At 44.2% G+C, this 22162-nt stretch overlaps 1 protein-coding gene across 1 annotated transcript in view; it reads right to left on the bottom strand.

Moving 5' to 3' along the window:
• COL17A1 (collagen type XVII alpha 1 chain) overlaps positions 1-10253 on the bottom strand; it is a 65864-nt gene extending 55611 nt beyond the window's left edge. Inside the window, exons 1-2 of the mRNA XM_032786115.2 lie at positions 10143-10253; positions 945-1010 (exon numbers count right to left, since the gene is read on the bottom strand). Coding sequence (XP_032642006.1) covers positions 945-999 — 55 coding nt within the window. The 5' untranslated portion in view covers positions 1000-1010; positions 10143-10253. The remainder of the gene's footprint in view (positions 1-944; positions 1011-10142) is intronic.
• Between the last annotated feature and the right edge of the window lie 11909 nt (positions 10254-22162).

Here is a 22162-nt window from a genome sequence, read left to right as displayed (position 1 = left end):
GGGGGACAGAGTGCCACACCAAGCACACATGGGTTACGTACTTCTCGTAGTTGAGGAAGTGCAGCCCAAGCTTCAGAGACTTCCCAGTTGATATCCTTGACAAGCCCTCACTTGTAATGCTGCTAGACCCCGGTCGTTGTTGGCTGGGATCAAACCTGGCATTTCTGAAGCTTAACATACTAGCCTCTACTGCAGGGGTACTCAACTATTTTTTTTCAAGGTCCAACATTTCTTGGACAAGGTATAGTCAAGGTCCAGACTCCAGAGAAAATAATGAAAAAATAATAACAACAATAATGATAATAATAAGTAAATAAAAAGATTTCTGGATCTGTTCAAAAGCATCTGGAGGCCCAGATTTGGCCGTGATCTACCCCATCTCTACTGCCAGGGGCGGCTCTAGGCATTTTGCCGCCCCAGGTACAGCAGGCAGGCTGCCTTCAGCAGCTTGCCTGCGGGAGGTCCGCCGAAGCGTGGGACTAGTGGACCCTCCGCAAGCAAGCTGCCGAAGGCAGCCTGCCTGCTGCCCTCATGGCAACCGACAGAGCACCCCCCGTGGCTTGCTGCCCCAGGCATGTGCTTGGCGTGCTGGGGCCTGGAGCTGCCCCTGTCTACTGCATAAGCTAAAAGAGACCTCTCTTTTAGCTAAGGGTGTGGCAGACTCATAAATCTCTAGCTGGTCTAGCTGCCACTAGAGGGGGACAGAGAGCCACACCAAGCAGGCATGGGTTACACTCCAGAATGTACGATGTGGCCTCTGAGAATTTCATGCTGTTCCATATTGTGGGAAGAATCAGGCTTTGAGACCTGAAATAGCTGCACAATTCAATTCTGGATCCAGGTTTGGATTCTAACTCCCTCTAAAGTTCAGGGTGTTCGGATCTGGGTTTTGTGGTTGGGGTCCCTCTCTGATGATGAGATTTTGTTTTAAAAGCTTTTCTTACGTCTTTCGGTGACTTCTGTTCCATCCCGTTTGGTTTTCTTCGTTACTGAGTCCATACCATCACTGCCTGAGGGGAAAGCACAGAGACCTCATTGAAAGGGACCCTGTTTTGTAGTCATTCAATATCAGCACTAGGACATGCTGTAGGTCAGGGGTCGGCAACCTTGCAGAAGTAGTGTGCCAAGTCTTTATTTATTCACTCTAATTTGTGTGCCGGTAATACATTTTAATGTTTTTAGAAGATCTCTTTCTATAAGTCTATAATATACAACTAAACTATTGTTGTATGTAAAGTAAATAAGATTTTTAAGATGTTTAAGAAAAATTTAAAATTAAATTAAAATGCAGAGCCCCCTGGACTGGTGGCCAGGACCCAGGCAGTGTGAGTGCCACTGAAAATCAGCTCGCATGCGACCTTTGGCACATGTGTCATAGGTTGCCTACCCCGCTGCAAGTAGAGGCCTGGTCATGCTATCAGAGAGCTCCAAACATATCCAAGTGGGTAATGAAGCAGTGATGATGGCTTGTTCAGACACTCAAAGGACCTTAGTGCCGACCACCCCATCTAGTTGTTGAAAGGGCTGGAGCCTGACTGGGAGTCTTTACTTTTTTCAAATCTCTGTTTCTTTTGTCATTACCTATACCGCTTAGTGCTCAAGGACTTGCTGGGGGACTTTATCTGATGCGCTCACTCACCCCCTCTACCAGCTTACATCTTTGCCAGCTGAAGATTTTGCAGCCCATAATATTTAAAAGCCAGCATAATTCATTTTTTTCTGTTTTCTCACTTGTCACTCAACATCTCCATGGAAATGGGAACATCTGGAGATATTAGGTTTTTGTTAACTGCTCTATGGACCATGTACAATAGTGGATCCACACTGTATAATATAGATCCACCCTGTACAGTTCATCCTATGTACAATGTAGATCCATCCATATGACCCTACAGAAATCCAGCCTCTGACCATTACATGCATAGCTCTATGGATACACAGTGTAGGTTCAGTAATGTAGCTCATGCAGGACCCTATATAGAAGCACAGGGTATGTCTATATAAGCTATATCTATCCAGAGCCAGGCAGCATCGCAAGTATGTCCACCAAACTGATGCCCATACGGCGCCGTGGCTCTCTAGATGTGCCTGTGTGGTCCCTATGAATGCATCCCATGTGTCTTGGCATCCAGTGGAAATTAATGGCATGAATTAAGGAAGTTTAGTGGTATTTACAATTGCATGGCCTAAGGGTGAAAGAGTGGGGTTATTTTCTTCCTGCCCTATAGACAGTCTTTCAGTGTGTGAAGTGCCAGGGACATCTAATGGCTGGTCACTTTAGCCACAGAGAGATCATCACAGTCAGAGGGCATTCCAGCTGGTCCCCGCTCTTTCCCCCCCATTTAACAGTGCCATGTGAGTATTACTGGCTTGCTTGGCATCATCCTCCCTCTGAAACAGTAGGAGCCCACGGTGTTCCAGAAAGCTCAGGGATGACTTCATGAGCCATCCTGGGCAGTTCACACACAACAAGCCCTGACGTTCCAGGAGGATGCCGGGAAGGCACACTGAGAAGGATAGAATGATAAAGCCAACAACAGAGATGCGAGTGAACTGGCTTGAAACATAGGGAGAGTTTAGATCTGGATCAAATCCAAATCTCATGACTTTAACGTATCTCTGTAATTGCTTATCTCCAGCCCTGTCTCTGAGGTAAGCTTAAATCAGAGGTTCTCAAACTGGGGGTCAGAACCCCTCAGGGGGTTGTGAGGTTAGTACATGGGTGGTCGTGAGCTGTCAGTCTTCACCCCAAACTCCGCTTTGCCTCCAGCATTTATAATGGTGTTAAATATATATAAAAAAGTGTTTTTAATTTATAATGGGGGTTGCACTTAGAGGCTTGCTGTGTGAAAGGGGTCCCCAGTACAAAAGTTTGAGAGCCACTGGCTTAAATCAAAACACAAAATCCAGACCCCAGCCACACTTATCTGCTCTGAGCAGGGTTAAAAACACAGGCAGCTGCAGAAGTTTTGTCTACCCTACTGATTCCACCCTTATTACCACTGGAACTCGTTGCCAAATAACTGAAGTGCAGAGACAGCTGTATTCATTACTGAAATACCACCCCAACTTAATGCCTTGTATCCTTCTCTAGTCAAAAATATAATCCCAGGCAGCCATAGTACTGTCTGCCTAGGTTTCATAACACACCGGTACTATCAAGAATACTGCAGCTGGTAGGAAAACAAACATCAGCGGGAGAAAAATCCCCCTGTGAAGAAGAACAATGCAGTTATTCAGTCCCCGTCTTACTCAGAAGAGGTTCCACTGCGTCTGAGGAGCAGTCTCAAATGCTAGAAATGAAATTTTAAGCTGTGAAAAGTATGGGAGCCAAATCTGCAGGTGAACTCTCCCCACTGCTGCCAGGGACTCCATCTTATCTGAAGACTTGGATGTATAGAAAGCACCATATTTAAGGGCTGATTCTGCACAAGATTCAGGCAAAATTCGACACCAAGCTCACAGGTGTTTGGTTTGAGCGAGAGCTCAGGATGAGGCCCTCAAGCACAGATGTGGTTCGCTTTACATTTTATGGGTGGATTCTTCAGTGCCTTGCACATGGTGTCTTTACTTCCACCTTTGAAAAGCGAGGGTGAAACCCACCACCTCGACAGGAGAGCATGTTATCCTCACTTTGCCCACATGTAAATGATGCCACTGTGCAAAAGGCAGTGGAGAATCAGACACAATACCTGAACGGAGAAGGTGCTGTAATGTCACTGACAAATTTCACCTTTCTCATTTGATATAGCTTGTCTTTAAATAACTCCTGCCTAGGAAAACAGACAGGATGGGTTTAGAAAGGAAAATATCGATCAGTCACTCTGATTAGAAACAGGGTAGTTATTCCTCTACCTTATACTTTATGTAATTGTTCGGAACAGATCTTAGGAATGGCCTTACACAGCTCAATTTAAATGATAGCATGTTCATGGAGAATGTGCCCTCTTTCAATCATCAGTTAACCTGGGCCAGATTTTTAAAGTTGTTTAGGCACATATACCTCTACCCCGATATAACGCGACCAGATATAACACGAATTCGGATATAACGCGGTAAAGCAGTGCTCCAGTGGGGTGGGGTTGCGCACTTTGGCGGATCAAAGCAAGTTCAATATAATGCAGTTTCACCTATAACGCGGTAAGATTTTTTGGCTCCCGAGGACAGCGTTATATCAAGGTAGAGGTGTACCTCCCACTGAAATCCCCTTGTCTGCTTTGTTCTTACAAATAAACCAACAACCAAACCATTGGCCTGATCCTGTCAACTGCAGTGGGCACACAACCCTTAGCAATTTCAGTGGGAGTCACATGGGGCCAGTACCTCGCAGCATCAGGCCTCTTGTGTATCGTGGCTAGAGAAAGCTCAGGGGGATTTTGGTTTCTGCAAACCCCTATGACGTTAGTTTGAGTTCAGGGTTTGGTGAAATAATTTTCCTCTATCATCTAATTTAAACTATTTTGTCTCCAATGGAAATTTAATTTTGAAACAAGATATTTTTCACATGAAATGGAAATTTGTGCTACCAAATAAATAAATATTCACGCTGAGATTTCCAGCTGCCTGGGGAATTGGAAATCACCTATGTGGCTATGAATGGCTCAGCCTCTAGTTCTAGATCTAGCAGGGGTAGGGTGGAGGGGAATTAAAGGCAGTTCACATTTTCCCAGAAAGAAATGGATCTGGAATCTCAAAAGTTTGGCATTCTGTTCTAGAACCCAGGACATTCATTTTAGCATGTGCATACCTGTACAGATGTGAGCCATTCCACCACCACACTCAAGTCGTTACACAACAACTACATCCACTCCACACAACGGCTCACCACTCCCATTGAAATCACCAGGAGCTGAGACTTCAGTGGGCTGACTCACATAAGTAAAATTACTCCCGTTAAGTTTAGTGGGATTGGGGCCTACATTTGGAAAAAAAGACTTATTCCTTCTCCAGGGTGTGACTTACACCTTTCTGCACCAGGGAAGCCCTTGACCATTCACCACAAGGAGAGGCTGGTGTCTCCACCGCCCTCCTTCCTTTGAATTTCCACCAACATTTGCGGGTAGCTTTAAATGTCACCGCACTCAGCTCAGCGGGTGGAAGCTGTGGATGTGCTCATTGAGCTCACTTCCTGGCTCGGCCAGCTTTCTGGCCAGCACCACTGACTTTTGGAGACTGTTGTCCCTGGCTTTCCAACATCTTAGCCTTTTCCACCACCCATAATCTGCCCCAGAGTTTAACAATGGCAGAAAACAACATAAACATGGGGTAAGTTAGCCACCCCTCCTCTCAAGAATTGGGAACATGCTGCTTTAACACTGTACAGGTAGAATAAGGAGAACACATTAAAATATATCCTTGCAGATAACTCATAAATTCCTAATACCAGAAGGAGCATTTTGCTTCATATACCAGGTTTATCCCCCAAATAGTGGCACTAACATAATTACCAGCCCTCTCTCCAGCACAGCTACAGAACTTGACCTTCAGGTGCTGCCAGGGCTGACTTCCTGCACCAACTCGTTCTGTCTGGATTCACATTAATATAGCTGCGGGCAATGTATGAGACAAAATGGAATAGCTCTGTTAAATCAGAGAAACCATCTGCAGCTATCTCTGAGCTACAAGAAGAGACTTGTGAAACATCACAGTTCTCACGTAATGGCCCTAAGAATGCTTTGGCTTATGGTGGAGACTGTACTGGCCCCTAGCAGTCCCAGGGATCTGGCAAGTGAAGAAGAGACATGGGACTGGGAGTTCTCTCACTGACTCTGTCATTGGCTTACAGTATGAGCCCCATGCAAGACATTTCACCTCCGTGCATCTGTAAAAATGGGGATGTTGATAGTTGCCCACCTTTGTAAAATGCGTTGACATCAATGTACGAGTCCCATCATGTGAGCGGTTGAGTGCTCTCTGAGAGGCAACCCTTCAGCTCAATTTGATTTCAGTGGGAACTGAGGGTGCTCTACATACCTAAGGGTATGTCTACATGGTAAAGAAAAACCCATGGCATTGAACCACAGTCAATTGACCCAGGCTCAGGCTGCGGGGTTAAAAGTAACAGTGTAGACATTCCTGCTCAGGATGGAGACACACTCTGAAACCCAGGGATCGGGGAGGGTTTCAGATAGGGTGACCAGATGTCCTGATTTTTGGGTCTTTTTCTTAGATAGGCTTCTATTACCCCCCACCCTCTGTCCCGATTTTTAATATTTGCTGTCTAGTCACCCTAATTTCAGAGCCTGGGCTCTAGGCTAAGCAGGAACATCTACACTGCTATTTCCAGCCCCACAGCCTGAGTCCTGGGATGCCAACTCAATTGCCCTGGGCTCTGAGACTTGGTGCCACAGGTTTTTCTTTGCAGTGTAGATATAACCTTAGTGTGCAAATTATTATTATAATGGTTGAGCCATACTGGGTGTCCATGCAAATATATTGCAGATAATCACTCTCTCACGCTTTCTCTTTGATATTTTATATACAGTTTTATAAGCTATTTAACTGGTCTTTGTATGCGATGTACACTCATCAACATTAGAAAAGTTCCACGGCAGCTGGCCCTTATGCTTACTTTACAGTTCAAATGATAAAGCACCTAGGTATGTCCAGCCAATCTCAGGTGCCTTGATTAGATGGATATTCCAATCCCTCTGCTTATTTTAGGAACTAGATATTACTTGCATGCAACATTAACAATCATTGTCCCATACTTCTTGTCAACAGGGGAACATCTTAAGTTATTTTATATTTATGTAAGCATATTGTAATGGAAACAATTTAAAATAGCCATGGATGTTGCACATTCTGTTAATTCCTACACTGATCATTTCTGTTCTCACATCAGATATTATTGCATTCTCAAGTCAGGTGGATGGAAACCATCTCATAAACTCATAGGCTTCAAGGTCAGAAGGGACCATTACAATCTTCTAGTCTGACCTCCTGCACAACACAGGCCACAGAATCTCACCCTCCCCACTCCTGTAACAAACCCCTGACCTATGTCTGAGTTACTGAAGTCCTCAACTTGTGGTTTAAAGACTTCAAGGTGCAGAGAATACTCCAGCAAGTGACCCATGATCCATGCTGCAAGGGAAAGTTGAATACCGCCAGGGCCTCTGCCAATCTGCCCGGGAGGAAAATTCCTTCCCAACCCCAAATATGGCGATCAGCTAAACCCTGAGCATGTGAGCAAGATTCACCAGCCAGACACCCAGGAAAGAATTCTCTGTAGTAACTCAGATCCCACCCCATCTAACATCCCATCACAGGCCAGAATTAGGCTATCCCATCATACCATCCCTTCCATAAACTTATCAAGCTTAGTCTTGAAGCCAGGTATGTCTTTTGCCTCCACTGGTCCCTGTGGAAGGCTATTCCAGAACTTCACTCCTTTGATGGTTGGAAACCTTTGTCTAATTTCAAGTCTAAACTTCCTGATGGCCAGTTTATATCCATTTAATCTTGTGTCCACATTGGTACTGAGCTTAAATAACTCCTCTCCCTCTCTGGTATTTATCCCTCTGATATATTTATAGAGAGCAATCATATCTCCCTTCAGTCTTCTATTGATTAGGCTAAACAAGCCAAGCTCTTTGAGTCTCCTTTCATAAAAGAGGTTTTCCATTCCTCGAATTATCCTAGTATCCCTTGTCTGTACCTGTTCCAGGTCGAATTCATCCTTCTTAAACATGGTCGACCAGAACTGCACACAGTATTCCAGATGAGGTCTCACTAGTGCCTTGTATAATGGTACTAACACCTCCTTATTTCTACTGGAAATACCTCGCCTGATGCATCCCAAGACCACATTAGCTTTTTTCACAGCCATATCACATTGCTGGTTCATAGTCATCCTGTGATCAACCAATACTCCAAGGTCCTTCTCCTCCTCTGTTACTTCCAAGTGATGCATCCCCAGTTTTAACAAAAATTCTTGTTATTAATCCCTAAATGCATGACCTTGCACTTTTCACTATTAAATTTCATCCTATTACTATCCGTTTAGCCCCACCTGTATTCCTTCTGCAATAATACACTCTCATCGAATGGTGAGATTAATGTTTAATGGAGCCAAAAACCTTTGATCCTATTCTACGTGAAGAATTTCACAGAACTCACTGATTGTGGATAAAACAGGCTGTGTAAACAACACTGAGGATTTCATTTAGAAACAAATGCCACTCCTTCCCTGATGTCTAACATGCTTCAAGGTGTTTCCTTACTGCGAGTCAAACCTTTTCAGGTTTCACTGTCCTTGGATTACTATCAGAACAAAACAGCAATATACTTACCTTGACCCAACAGTCTAGGAATCTGACTATCCTATTCCGCTTTAAAAGTCATTCAATTTCAGTTGATTGTCAAGTCATTTTTTATCTCAATGGTTCCAGGATCTGAGGCAGTATTTGTGTATAGTCTGCAGACAGCTGGTTTGTCTAAGTGGGAAAAGGATCATGAACTCTTGCCTTAGCTAATGGCATCCATTCAGTGGAAGCATAATCCACTGCATGGTGTGTATTATACTTCCCCGTCTGTGCCTGATTCACAGATAATGTGAGTATGCTGCTCAGGCTTTGGTGAATAAAATAAATATACCAGCCTATATACTATAATATCACTCAATTAAGTGAAATGCAGATCAAATTCTGCTCTCAATCAGACCAGTATGAATCTAGAATAACTTTATTGACTTCAGCGAAGTTATTCTTCATTTACAAAAGTGCAAGATCAGAAGCAGACCCTATCTGTGTTCTTTTTGCTTGTTGTACAGATTAATTTAATTGTTGATAATAATGATGAATCGGGGGAAGGGCACGACCAAGATTTAGAGATGTTGTAAGGGTCAGATTCCTCACTAACACCCAGCAGCAGCCTTGTTGAAGTCAATGTGTGTTGTTTCTGATGGCAGAATTTGGGGCACTGCTTGGATTTTCTTTGCAGTGCATAAGATGTCCAGCTAACCTCCCTGGTGGTTTAGTGGTTAAGATTTGGTACTGTCACTACCATGACCTGAGTTCAATTCCCAATTGGGGGAAAGTGACTTTAAACCAAAAAAGCTTCAGTTATTCTTCACTTACAATGTAAACAAAACTTGCGCTGCTCAAAAAAAAGCAGATCCAAAATTCAAAGTAAGAACATTTTGTTCTGCACAAGTCACTCATTCCTATTGTAAAGAGGGAGTTAAAAATTCCTATGCAATAATACTTTGCACTCTCCAGCAGTGAATCTCAAAGTGGGTAATTGCTGTAATCACCATCTTATAGATGAAGAAACTGAGACACAGAAAGATGAAGTGACTTGCCACTGAGCATCAGTTTCAGACACAGAAATAGAACACAGGACTCCTGACTCACAGTACTAGGCTCTAATCAGCAGATCATGCAGTGCCAAGGATTAAAAGTGATTGGTAAACAAACATTTGCTGATTTTCACTGAGCTAACTTTAAAAAGTACGATATAATTCTTGGCCTTGTAATCTTAAATGCAAACAAATGTGTCCAAAAGTTCACGCTAAATGACTCACTACTGATAAATAATTCTGCTTTTATGGAACTGCTTTATTTAAAGCAAAGTTGGAGTCTCCCAGCACAAAACACCATTTTAAAGTAGCACCTGTTGCTGTCTGAACTGCAGATCAATGCACCTGGTGCCTTTGTATATCCTGAACCAGATTCTGCATCCAGCACTAGAGTATATAGCCTATCGTAATCCTCTGATGCATTTCAAGTATACTTATTTTTTAAAGCAATCACAAAGCTCCTTGCATTTTGCAGTGTAGACACTCTTTCTTCCAGATCCTAACATGGACCATCAATCTATGCACCATCCTATTTGGATAATGATTTCACAATTAGTATTCAAAGAAAAGTACCTATGTCTTGGTTTATATTTCCCACTTCTCAGCACATCAACCATTTTCACTTAGCATCCATTTAAAAAGCAACCCTCTCTTGCAAATTTATAAACCAAAGTAACCCAGAACATAAAGATTTGATAGTCTTTTTACATTGTATGTCCCATAGCAGAATGTACATTTCCTATATTTTACTTGAGAATACAGGTTTTTCCCCTGTAGGAATACAGACTTCCCCCTAGAAAAAAAACAGGACACTTTATTTCTTCTTCTTTACGTTACTTACCTACTGTTCTTCAGTTAAAGACTGGAAATCCCTCTTTCTCCTCAACTGTTTCCTTTCTATCAAAATTGGCCACCTACTCTTTATACCACATCCCTACAAAGGTGTGTTGAGTCTGAGTGATCCTCCAGGAATGTTCACTTCTTCTTGTAGTTAATGTATTCTATCTCGCTCCCGCTTGTCCTTTCCCATTTCTTCGCTTCCAAACAAGTCCTGACAAAGGTGTATCGGTGGTTTCCTGCTTCGCTCCACCCTTCTAATTATCTGCCACTCAGCAAAAAAAAAAGTCTGCCTCCAGGAACCAAACTTTACTGAAGGCAAGAAAGCATCTACCTATCTGCTTAGATGATTAACCATTTAGATACATGAGGAACAAAGGCTGATGTCAGAGGAAATGTCCTATTATGGCTTTGCTTTCTCATACATGATCTACACATTTTAGGTGTGAATTTCATCTGCATTAGCTTTTTCTTACAGAAGGTTTGTAGAGTTCTAGCTGGCATCTCTGCATGGGTAAGTGAGGCCAAATGTTATGCAACTTGTATGCAATGGGCCAGATTCACTGCTAGTGGGTAAGTGGCATAGCTCCAGTGAAATCATGGCCCCGTACTGTGTTTAAGCCACCATCAATATTTATCCAGTATTCAGGAGGCAGTTCTGATAATGGATAAGATGCACTAAAATGCATGAGGACAAACATCTCTGCCAGGTTCCACTTATGCAACCCAACTGAGTGAGGGATTGGCACTGGTGCAATCAATAGAAGAACTCAACCCAGCATCTTTAGTTTTCCACTGACTTTAATGGAATTGCACCAGTGTAATGGAGAGGAGATTGGGGTCCATTATCTTTGGTTCCTTACAGTAAATTTTCTGCAGTGCATAGGATAGTGGTCGGGACACAGTGCTTTCCAGCCACCCCAAAAGCTAGCTCATCTGCCTTTTGGCTTCAGAGAGCTGGGTGGAAATCTTTTTGGAGTTCATCAAGGCAGGTCCTAGATCATTCAGAATGGTCACTGCAGAGTATTACAAAGCACTCACCCTATCCCATGAGAAGCATGGCCAGTGCACAGGCCTGATAAACTGCATACAGTAATTAAATTTATTTAGGAGCCATAAGGCCTAATCCTTTGGGTCTGGCCAAACCGCACTTAGCACAGGACCTGATGAGGGAAGGTACCTTACAGCCATCCGGTTCATTGCTCACTTTTATTGTCGAGCTGACATTGACCCTGTTTCTTCAAACTTCTCATTCAGTGTTAGTCTCCAGCACAAGTTACAGCAGTGTGCTCTAACCAAGTTCTGCTGCCCAGGGCGAGAGGGCCCACCATACAGCTGGTTATTCCAGGGTTATGACTCCAAGGGATTCCCCAGCCCCACTGAGTCACTGGAGCTGCACAAAGGAACTGCATTGGAGTGGAAGATCTGGGCCTTCATTTTAAAATTGTTCCAGGACTGGAATACCCCCTCGCTCCCCCAATCTTTATTTTTTACTTTATAAAAGAAATAAATTAAATGAGCTGTGATAAAAATCTTGCCAAACTAAGAAAACAAAAGTACATATTTTGGATCATCTGGTGAGGACAATGACTAAGAAACCGGATACATGCTTCTTGGCAACAGACTGTTTGTGGAGCTAATTTGATGACTCATTTTGTCCATTTTTTATTGAACTTCCAAAAGGTGTGTGTGTGGGGGGGAGATAACATAGATTCTTTAAAAGGAAACAGAAAAAAAAATCACATGTTGGAAACCGCTGATTCAGGGCTTAAAAGGGAAGATTTGGGAGGAACTGAGTGGCTTAGGTGGTGGGTAAAATTGTCATCTGAGGGCTATTTGATGGCCTTAGTGAAATAAATTGATGGTCTCAGTCCAGCTCCTAGTGGACAGGCAGGTGTCCATTCATATCACTCATCACAAGGTCACAATAGGCACAGGGTCCTGATTTACAGAGGGGCTGAGTATTCACATCTCCAGCTAAAGTAAATGGGAACGATAGCTAATCAGCACGGCTGAAAATCGGGGCTTACCTGCCTCCTGGTTTGACTGCCTCAGCAGAGAGCCTAAGGACTAAGTGGGTCCTCGAGTCTGAACTCAACTGTCACCCTATACAGGTGGTCCCTTCGGGATAAGGAAAAGAGACATTTGTATTGGAGTGGAGGAGCAACTTGCATTCAGTAACTGAGATCTGTTCACGATGTGATTATTACAACATGGGACATTTCTGAAGTTTGCTTCCTGGAATGTGTTCCATGTTAGCTTTTTCTGAGTGCCATAATTGATGGAGCTGGACAAACATAAACCAAAAAGATTGGAACGACTGAGATCTAGTAATGCTCACCCCTTGCCCTTGCAATAGCAGGAAATTGGGTGTACCTGTTTCTAACAGGTATCTCTCACTTATTGGTCCATAGTACAGAAAAAAAAAATGATCCTGACAATTTACCCTGGGGAAATTCCAGTCAATCTGTGTCTTTGTCCTTGAATAGTCCAACAGTGGCCTCTGAACATTCCCTTTCTTTGAGCCATCTTCACAGATCCACTTGATGCAGAGAAAGATGAGATGGAAAGGAGAAGACTGTGCTCTGATATGAACAGTTTCTGGCTGTGATGGATGCGAATAAAGCTTTCTTCTCCCCTGAGTGCAATCTCCAATTTAAAGACTTGCCTCTCCAGACTGGCAAAATCCAGTGGAGGGACATTGGGTCTGTCATTGAGGGAGACTTTTCATGCATCCTTTTGGGAGGGCAAGATGCCAGAATTCTCAGATGAGAGACTGCTAGATTCATGATCAAGAAGCACTTGTCAGTGCTGACAATCTCACCCATTACTGACCCGTCTCTAACCATTCTGTTGTGGGGAGAATTACTGAAGAAGTTATAGGCAAAGCAGCTCTGGCACTATCCTCAGATTTCCTTTTCTGCTTTCACTCTGGTGTCAGGCCTGGGTGTGAGATGCAGATTGCACTAGACTTCTTGGTCTCTGATCTTCCTCTATGACTGGACAAAGCTCAAGCATCCGCTGATTCTTTTAGCTCCCTCAGCTGCGTTGATCCCATTGACTATGTCATGTCAATAGGTTTGCAGATCCTGGCAGGGATAGATGGAATCACTCTTGAGAGGTTCTTTTCATTTCTGAAAGCATCTATGGGGTTGTCTTATTGCTTATCTGCCTCAAGAGTCTCTCAATAGGGGGAAATATTCCAGGGTTCTGTTATGTCTCAGTTCAATGTGCCACCAGGGAGACAGAAAGGTGTTTGGGGGTCCCAGTGCCCCCTGACAACACTCTGACCTTTCAACTTTCCCAGCACCTGGCCAAAACTGGGGCTTAGATGAGTGTTAATTGGTTGAAGATCAGTTCAGATAAAACACAGGTGATGCTAATGGGAAGAATGAAACAAGCAGAGATGACATTGACTCCTTTGATGATGGGAGCACACCTGCCTTTTGTTAATCAAGTTCACAGTCTAGGGGTTCTACTGGGTCCTCCGCTGATCTTGTTGACAAGATTGCAGCAGAAGAAAAAGACTCATTCTAGCAGCTGAGGACTACAGGGTATGTATGTGACACCAGAGCTGGGGCTGGCGGAGATGTGACATAGGAACCACTATGGCAGCCCTATGCTTTGTGCAGGCTCCCCTACACAGGGTGGCAGGATACACTGGCTTGGATGTTTTAGGTCACTGGAGTAGTGATGAAGCAACTGGGGCAGGACCTGTAATCTGGCCCTACGTCAGATGCACGAATATATTGGAAATATAAATCAATGAGCACATAAACAGTACGAAGCCTACCGCTGAATTAGAATAATTCACACAACGCACAGTCAATCTTCACACAACACACGATCAACCTGTGGAACTCTTTGCCAGAGGATGTTGTGAAGTCCAAGACTATAACAGGGTTAAAAAAAAAACTAGATAAGTTTCTGGAGGATAGATCCATCAATGGCTATTAGCCAGCATGAACATGGATGGTGTCCCTAGCCTCTGTTTGCCAGGATCTGGGAATAGGCAACAGGGGATGGATCAACTGATGATTCCCTGTTCTGTTCATTCCCTCTGGGGCATCTGGCACTGGCCACTGTTGGAAGACAGATACTGGGCTAGATGGACCTTTGGTCTGACCCAGTATGGCTGTTCTTGTGTTCTTATGTTAATAAAATAAATGTGTCACGCTGCATCTGTTGTGAGTACAGATGTAGTGAAAGTCAGTGGAGTTACAGCAATTTATATCCTGCACGGAAAAGAATGTTATCGTCACATACGGTAAAACTCACGACGATATCTGTAAACGGGCTTCCATACTTTGCCAGGGCATGCCTATATCCTTTTTCTCCATACACAATGTGTGCTCAAAGATAAATCACTTACACTGAACTAACTGGTCTGGTCACAGTGTGCTGTTAGCTCTCTTCTCATAACTTAATGAAAACATGGTACATTCATATGCTGGAAATGTGCCTGGGAGCCAAATATTATTGTTGTCCTCAACTTGAAAGAGAGATGTATATCACATGATGAAGATGTAATGCTTGCAGAAAAATGTTCAGGCAATTCTGCTCCTATTGACATGTTTCTATGGGGTTTGTGGCCAGTGACTCAGACTGGATTTTGGTTATAACACTGCATGTCCGCACAAAGACTGTTAACAAAAGGAGAAGAAGACCACACCTATCTCTGTTAGCAACTACAGCTCCTAAAGTACCTCTGCTTTGCACATTCAAGCCATGGCAGCAACTTAACCAATCAGACCTCACTCACTTATTCACTCATTGACTCAATGCCTGGAGTCCACATCTTATGCATCACTTGAGAAATTCATCGTGAATAACCCAAGGCATGACAGGAAGCCTGTAGGTGACTAGCCATTGCCTTTGGGGTACCTGGAGGGGAACACCTCCACACACAGGGCCAGGATACAAGAACAACACTATTCACACAGTGAAGCTGTGGGCTGCCAAAGCACTCCATGACCTCAACCTTCAAGAATGGGAATGCTGCTTATCTTCTTTCTATGTTCATTTCTTATAGAATGTAAGGTCCTTGGGGCTGGGACCTTCTTTTTTGGGTTGTGTTTGTACAGCACCTAGCACAAAGGGCTCCTGGTCCATGACTGGGGCTCCAAATTGCCACTGCAATTCCAATAAATAACAATACAGCTACATACCCTGGTTTGAGACCACTGCTACTAGTGCAATACAAATATATACTAAATAATAATCATCATCATCATAATAGACAATTTATCCTTAGCTGGGGAAAGATGCTTTGGCTACTGAAGTGCTGCACAATGTCTCATACCTACAGAACTGGCTCTGATAATATGAGCCTTTGTGATGGAGACAAAATAGATCTGTGCCTCTCTTGGTGCCCTTTGTTCTTTGTGCCTCTGCTGGCACATTTATGCCCTGACAGGTGTCAGGTTGCATGGTGGGATTTGACTGTCAGAGCCAGACGTCATCACCTGTGCCATCGTTGCCTAGTGCGGCATATAGTTTCGATTGTTAATTATTTCTGAACTACTCAGTGAACTAAGCATGTGGGGCAAATAGTATTTTCCTCATGACCTCAGACATTCCTAATGATGTTCCAATCTTCCAATGGGAGTTTGCTGGTTAGAAACCTGCCACTGCAGCCCAGTGAAGCACAGAAGCTGCCTGGGGATGAATCAGTGAAACAAATGAATCTGATTGCTGGGTCTCTGTAATGAAGTGCTATGGATAAAGGTTGAGATTAATTTTCCTTCTTTTCACTGCAGGGCATGAGTGATAAGTAACTGCCCTCACCTTGTCTTCGTGTTAAATGAGCCCCCTAAAACATGTGTTGAATGCATATGACTTTTATCAGTCACTATAGCTAAGACATTGATCTGATGCCATTAGTTACACGTGATGGTCAAAAGCTACCTAATGGAACTGGTCAAAGAGTGAAAAAATGGATCCACCAATGCTTCCATGAATGAAAGTACATGTCTGGTTCAAGGGAATCACATAACTCATTTTTCATTAGCATTTAGACAACTTCCGGTAATTTGCTGAAATTCCTGTGAACCCCAAAAGTTTCACAAATTTGAGCACAAGTTGTTATTAGTTCACAAATTTGTGCCGGAAAGTGATTCTCCTGTTTAAAATGTTTCAGTCATCCAGTCGGTGGTCAGAATCAATACCATGTGACTTAGGCAACCAACTTGCACAACACAAATAAAAATAGTGAATGGAGAACACTCAAAGTGAACAGTTTGCAAAGAACCTGCAGTCTGAAAAATTGTTCATACAAATCCTTAGGTGAGCACTTACAAGTAACTAACAGGACTGAAGCAAATCAGGATCAGTTTGTCAATGGTTCAAAAAGGGCCAAAATTCACAGCATATATTGGTAACGAAAAATTCACCAGCTCTGCTGTCTACCTAGCCACATGCTACAAGTCTTACAGTTGTTAAAAAAATCATTACGGAGACTATGCAATGGATAGGCCAATCCCAACAAGAAGAGCTGGACAGCAGCCTGAGAAGGTACATCCCTTAGCCCTGCTCTACACTGCGGGGGAGGGGATCAGGGCCAGTGCAACTCATCAGGTGCCCTAGGCGGTTGCCTAGGGCATTAACATTTGGGGGGCAGCGACCGTGGTGGCTGGATTTTCGGCTGCCCTGGTCGTTGTCGGTATTTCAGGGGCGGCACCTTCACCGCCTCTGTCGGGGGTGCCATTTCGGGGGTGGGACCTTCTGCCGCATAGGGCGCCAGAAAAGCTGGTGGCACTCCTGGAGGGAATCAATCTAAGTTACGCAACTTCAGCTGCATAAATAAAGTAGCTGAAGTCAACGTACTTAGATCGACTTACCGTGGTGTCTTCACTGCGGTGAGTTGACTGCTGCCACTCCCTCATCGACTCTGCCTGCGTCTCTCGTGGCGGTGGAGTACAGGAGTCGACGAGAGAGCGCTTGGGGGTTGATTTAACACGTCTAGACTAGACACGATAAATCGATCCCTGCTGGATCTATCGCTGCCCACCAATCCGGCAGGTAGTGTAGACATACCCTTAGAATGGTTCCATGGGAAATAAGATACTGAGTGTCTGAGATTTAAAGAAATGTCCAGGGTTACACCACCATCAGAAAACAATAAAAATCCACATTGGTGGGACACCCGCCATGGATAATTTGTGCCAAAGCTAAATACACTCATTCAGTGGCTATGCACCTCCTGCGTTCTGATGGGGATTCTCATTGGCAGGATGGGAGATGCGTGGGAATCATGACATTAAGTGGAGGGCATCATGGAAAATTATTTTTTTAAACTCCCCTTCTCCATTAATAACATAGATTCTTTTCTAGAATTGATGGGTTTTCAAAAGATTTTAGAAGCACAGGGCCCACTGACATTCAATCATTTAGGCACATTTGAAAATTGCACCTAACATCTTTAATCCAAGATTAACTCTTTGAGGTACTTGTGCATTGAGAATGAAATTCACCCCAGTGAAAAGGGCCTGTGCAAGACCCTGCACACCAAATAAAGGACAAAGCCTATACCCCATGTCCGGTCTCGGTAAGTTGACTAGACACAGGGAAATCCCCTGGGGCAAGGGAGGAGGATTCTCCTTATAAGGCATTTTTAAAGTGCAAAATAAGTAATAGCTGCTCCATACCTACCGTTCCAGCCTTAGAGCCTTAGAGCTAAGCCAGCTTTTAGAGGAAGGCCAATAGTAAGTGGATCTGTATTATGGCAGATCCATCATCTCCATCCCACTCTCAGCCTCTCCTTGTCCCCACCACAGCCTCTGAAGAGCCATACTTGATACAATGCTCACCCCCATGCACTGCCTCTCCTAAACTTACCCAGGGCTGCCTGGCGGGGGGGCAAGTGGGGCAATTTGCCCCAGACCCTGGGTCCTGCAGGGGTATCCATGAAAGTTTTTCGGGGCCCCTGGAGTGGGGTCCTTCACTTGCTCCAGGGGCCCCAGAAAACTCTCGTGGGGCCTGGGCCCCTGGAGCTTCTTCCGCCCTGGGTCTTCGGTGGTGGGGGGTCCTTCTTCTCCAGGGCGGAAGGACCCCCCGCCGCCAAATTACTGCTGAAGCGGGACCCACCACCGAAGTGCAGCCGGGTCTTTGGCGGTAATTCGGCGGCAGGGGGCCTTCCATTCTGGGATCTGCTGCCGAAGTGCCCTGAAGACCCACTGTGGGGGCCCCCTGCCACCGAATTACTGTCGAAGACCCGGCTGCACTTCGGTGGTGGGTCCCGCTTTGGTGGTAATTCGGTGGTGGGAGGCCCCCACCGTGGGTCTTCGGGGCACTTTGGCGGCGGGTCCAGGAGCGGAAGGACCCCCTGCTGCCGAATTACCACCGAAACTGGGCCCCCCGCTGCCGAAGACCCCAGACCCCCGGAATCCTCTGAGCGGCCTTGAACTTACCCCTGTACAGCAAAACCGCACCAGTTCCACTGCAGGCTGGGCCCACAGCACCAGGGTAGGGGTGTACAGAACGAACCCCTTACTGAGGACGTCTCACAATGACATGGCTTCGCAGGACACCCAGGAAATATCTTTTCCTGGATTAAGTGGGTATTTTAACTTAACACAGAAACAAATAATCCTCTTGGAAAGTATAGTAGCTGAGATCCAAGGGAGATTTAGAAAAAACATATGTTCAAATGAAAAAATAAACAAACTTCAGAGTTATGGGCCCTATCATGGAAAAACTCTAATCCCATCTTTTCAGAGATAATATGGCTAATGCACAGAACATACAGCCTCTCTTTCATTTAAACTCCTGTCCTATTTTTACCCTGCAATGATACTTTCTAATACTTCTACTTAAGGTACCTGCTGTTTTTGAATTCCTGGTAGAAAGCAAGTGGTGACCAAAACTGGAGTGTATGTTCTTAACACAGGTCTCAGCTGTGCCACCTTATGTGGCATGCCAGTCCTTTTAGAAAATAAATAACCTCCATGCCAGACAGATTTTTCTGGGATTCCCTTGCTCTATTACTATAGATGTTTGACATCCACAAGCGCTAAGGAGCTGAGTGCTCCCTGGAAAGAAAATAAGGAAGGTCATCAGGGAAGATCATCCAAGCAAGAAAGTGTAGATTTGGCAGGGCCTTGACATGTATTATTAGGTAACAGAAAAGCCAACTTCCAATGAGCGGCTTTGATCCTATGACTGAGAATTTATGTCAGTCAGAAGAAAGGACAAAAAGACAGATCTAGAATCAAAGTAATTCTCTCCAGTATTAACAGGATATGAACCCAAACGAAGGAACAAAATTTCTAGCTGGTTAAAAATTTTCTGTCACACTTTCTTTCATTGCAAAATGCCTCTGTGAACAAAATTTTTAAAAAAACACCTTTTATTTTAGGTAAGTTTTTTTCATTTTGTAAAGGAAAAAAATACTTTCTCTGACTTTTATACTTCCCCTTTGTATTTTGACAGTGAACAAAAAAGTAAGCAAGTGACAGTAAGTGAGGTTTTCCCACTGCAGTGAAACAGATTTTTCCATTTTTTAATTTAAAAAAAATCAAAATTCTTTTTTTCAAAAATGAAAACTTTCACAGAAAATTTCAAAGAAAATTAAAAATTTTCATTTAATTGAAAATGGTGAAATATATGTACCATTCTAGACCACCTTTACTAGCTAATTTCTTCAGGCCAAATTCTGGTTCTAGGCAGAACACTTGCATATTAGTTTTCCCAAATGAAACAGGGCACGGGGCTAGACCTAGATCTGGTATAGTGGATGCAACTCTGTTGAGTTTCCAGGTCTAAATTTTGTCCTAGTAAGCATTTTTTTCAGGATTGCTTTGAATAGGAAGGGGAGGATGATGGCAGAAAGCTACATTATACCATAGTTTCATTCTTTTCTAGGAGAGGCAAAGAAAGAAAATTAAAAAATATACAGAGATTTAGTCGGTGTACAGACTTTGGGCTTTATTCTCCAGTCCACTCCACCAGGTCTATGCCGCTGTGATTCTACTGGTGTAAACCTAGTATGATAAAGTGGAGAATCAGGACCTTTTTCTCCCCTACCACCACCATCCCAGATTTTGGGCTCAGACTGATTTTTTCTATTGAAGTTTAAAGTCTGGAGAACTTGGACTGAGACAAGGCAATACCGTGTGTGTGTGCGTTCACGCGTGTGCTCTCACATTATCTGTGTTGTATAAGGTGACTTGACTGGGCATTGGCAGAGTATGATTTCTTAAGCCTATTTTGCTTGATGTCGAAAGGTACAGTATGGAAAGTGATAGTTTGATGGGGTGTTCACCCTACACCAGCTCTGACTGGGTTAAGGTGGCAAGAGAGGAGAAGTAGCTATAAGCCACACCTGCTGGGAGCTAAGGGGCAATGATTCGGAGTGAGAATGAAGCTCACCCAGGCAGGAAAAGGCAGGGGCTTTTAAGCCTAGGAGTTGAGGATGGAGGGGGTTATCCTGTAGTGAGGTTATCCTGAAATCACACTCCCTGGCAGTAGGAGCCTCAAGAAGGCAGTGTAGGAAGCAGTCCAGGGAGGAGCAGTAAAGTCGGAGGGATTATAGATCTGAACTGCTGGGTTGAGCGTCCCTGGACTGGAACTCAGAGCAGAAGGTGGGCTCGGGTTCCCCTACCAGCTGCTGCAGGATTGGTGCAGACAGCACAGAGGACAGGGAGACTACCTGAGACTTCGTGGAAAGAGACTCTGATGAGACCCGAGGAGGGGAGAATATTTGTGACTTGGCTGGAAGGCTAAGCCACGAAGGAGAGGCACTTTAGCTCCTGACTAGCGAGAGAGGGGCTGCAGAGCGACTGACTGGGGCAAAGGGCTGAATGACTACAGGATAGGGCAGTGACAGGGGCGAGCTAATTCCCTGGAGGAGTCACAAGGCAGCACTGCTGAGCAGTGAGTAGCATGACCCTGTTACAGGTAGCCTGAATGCAAATGCTGGATAGTTTTAGGAAGGCTGTTGAAAAACTGATGGGACTCTAACAATGATGGGCTAGCCAAGGCCTCTCATTTTGCACTGGAATCACCACGGAATTCATTCTCAAGGCTCTGGATCCTCTGCAGAAGAAAATATTTCATTTTTTCTAAGTACCACAACCCTCGGATTTGAGGTGGCATGGTTTGTTGCAGACGCCCAGTATGCCATATTGTTTGGGATCCAGGTCTCAAAATGGTCAGTGGCTCAGATTTCTTGGGACCCAATCCTGCAATGTGCTGCATGCCTCCTGAGAAGTCCTGCGTGCCCTCAGCAGCCACTTTCGGCAATTCTTATGACTGAACCCTGGAAGATAATGGTGTAAAGAGTACTGTGAGATTTCTGTCCCAGAGACCATCCATCTTAGCCTAGTCAGTCACCTGTTAATTTAGAACTGGTCTACACTGGGAACTTACGTTGGCATAGCTAAAACAATGAGTCCTGGTGGCACCTTAGAGACTAACACATTTATATGAGCATAAGCTTTTGTGGGCTAAAACGTCCCTCAGGGGTGTGAAATTCACATGCCCGAGAGACAGAGCTATGCCAGCGTAACCCCCAGTGCAGACAGTGTGAGGTTAATGGGAGAAATCTCCCATCGACCTAATTATCACCCATCGGGGAGGTGGATTACCTGTGCTGATTGGAAAACCCCTCCCCTTTCTCTTGGTGGTGTCTACACTGAAGTGCTATGGCTCTGCAGCTGTGTCGCTATAGCGTTTTAAGTGTAGATGTATCCTTCGTTGGACTCTCTCTTTCTCCCGTGAGTGGGTATTTCCTGTTATTATGTGCTAAAACATTCATTCTCTTTTAGGTGGGGTTCACTACTCCACCCAGAACAGGTAAGGAAGTGAGAAATCCCAGCTGCATTACAAGGGCTGTTAGAGTTGTGTCACGTTGAATCATTTTCTACTGGGATTTCACTGCTGGTCACATGGAGACTACAGGTGAAATCCATCACTGTGGGTGATTTCACCGTAGAGCTGCTTCTTATTCCAGCAGATGTTTCATATTACAAACCAAAGTCATTTTCAGGCAAGTCTTTATGTGAAGATTCAATAAGGGTTTTAAGT

This window comes from Chelonoidis abingdonii, chromosome 16, assembly GCF_003597395.2.
Source record: "Chelonoidis abingdonii isolate Lonesome George chromosome 16, CheloAbing_2.0, whole genome shotgun sequence".
Taxonomy (NCBI): Eukaryota; Metazoa; Chordata; order Testudines; family Testudinidae; genus Chelonoidis; species Chelonoidis abingdonii.
Note: the sequence above shows the minus strand (reverse complement) of the source record. Positions and strands in the feature narration are given on the sequence as shown.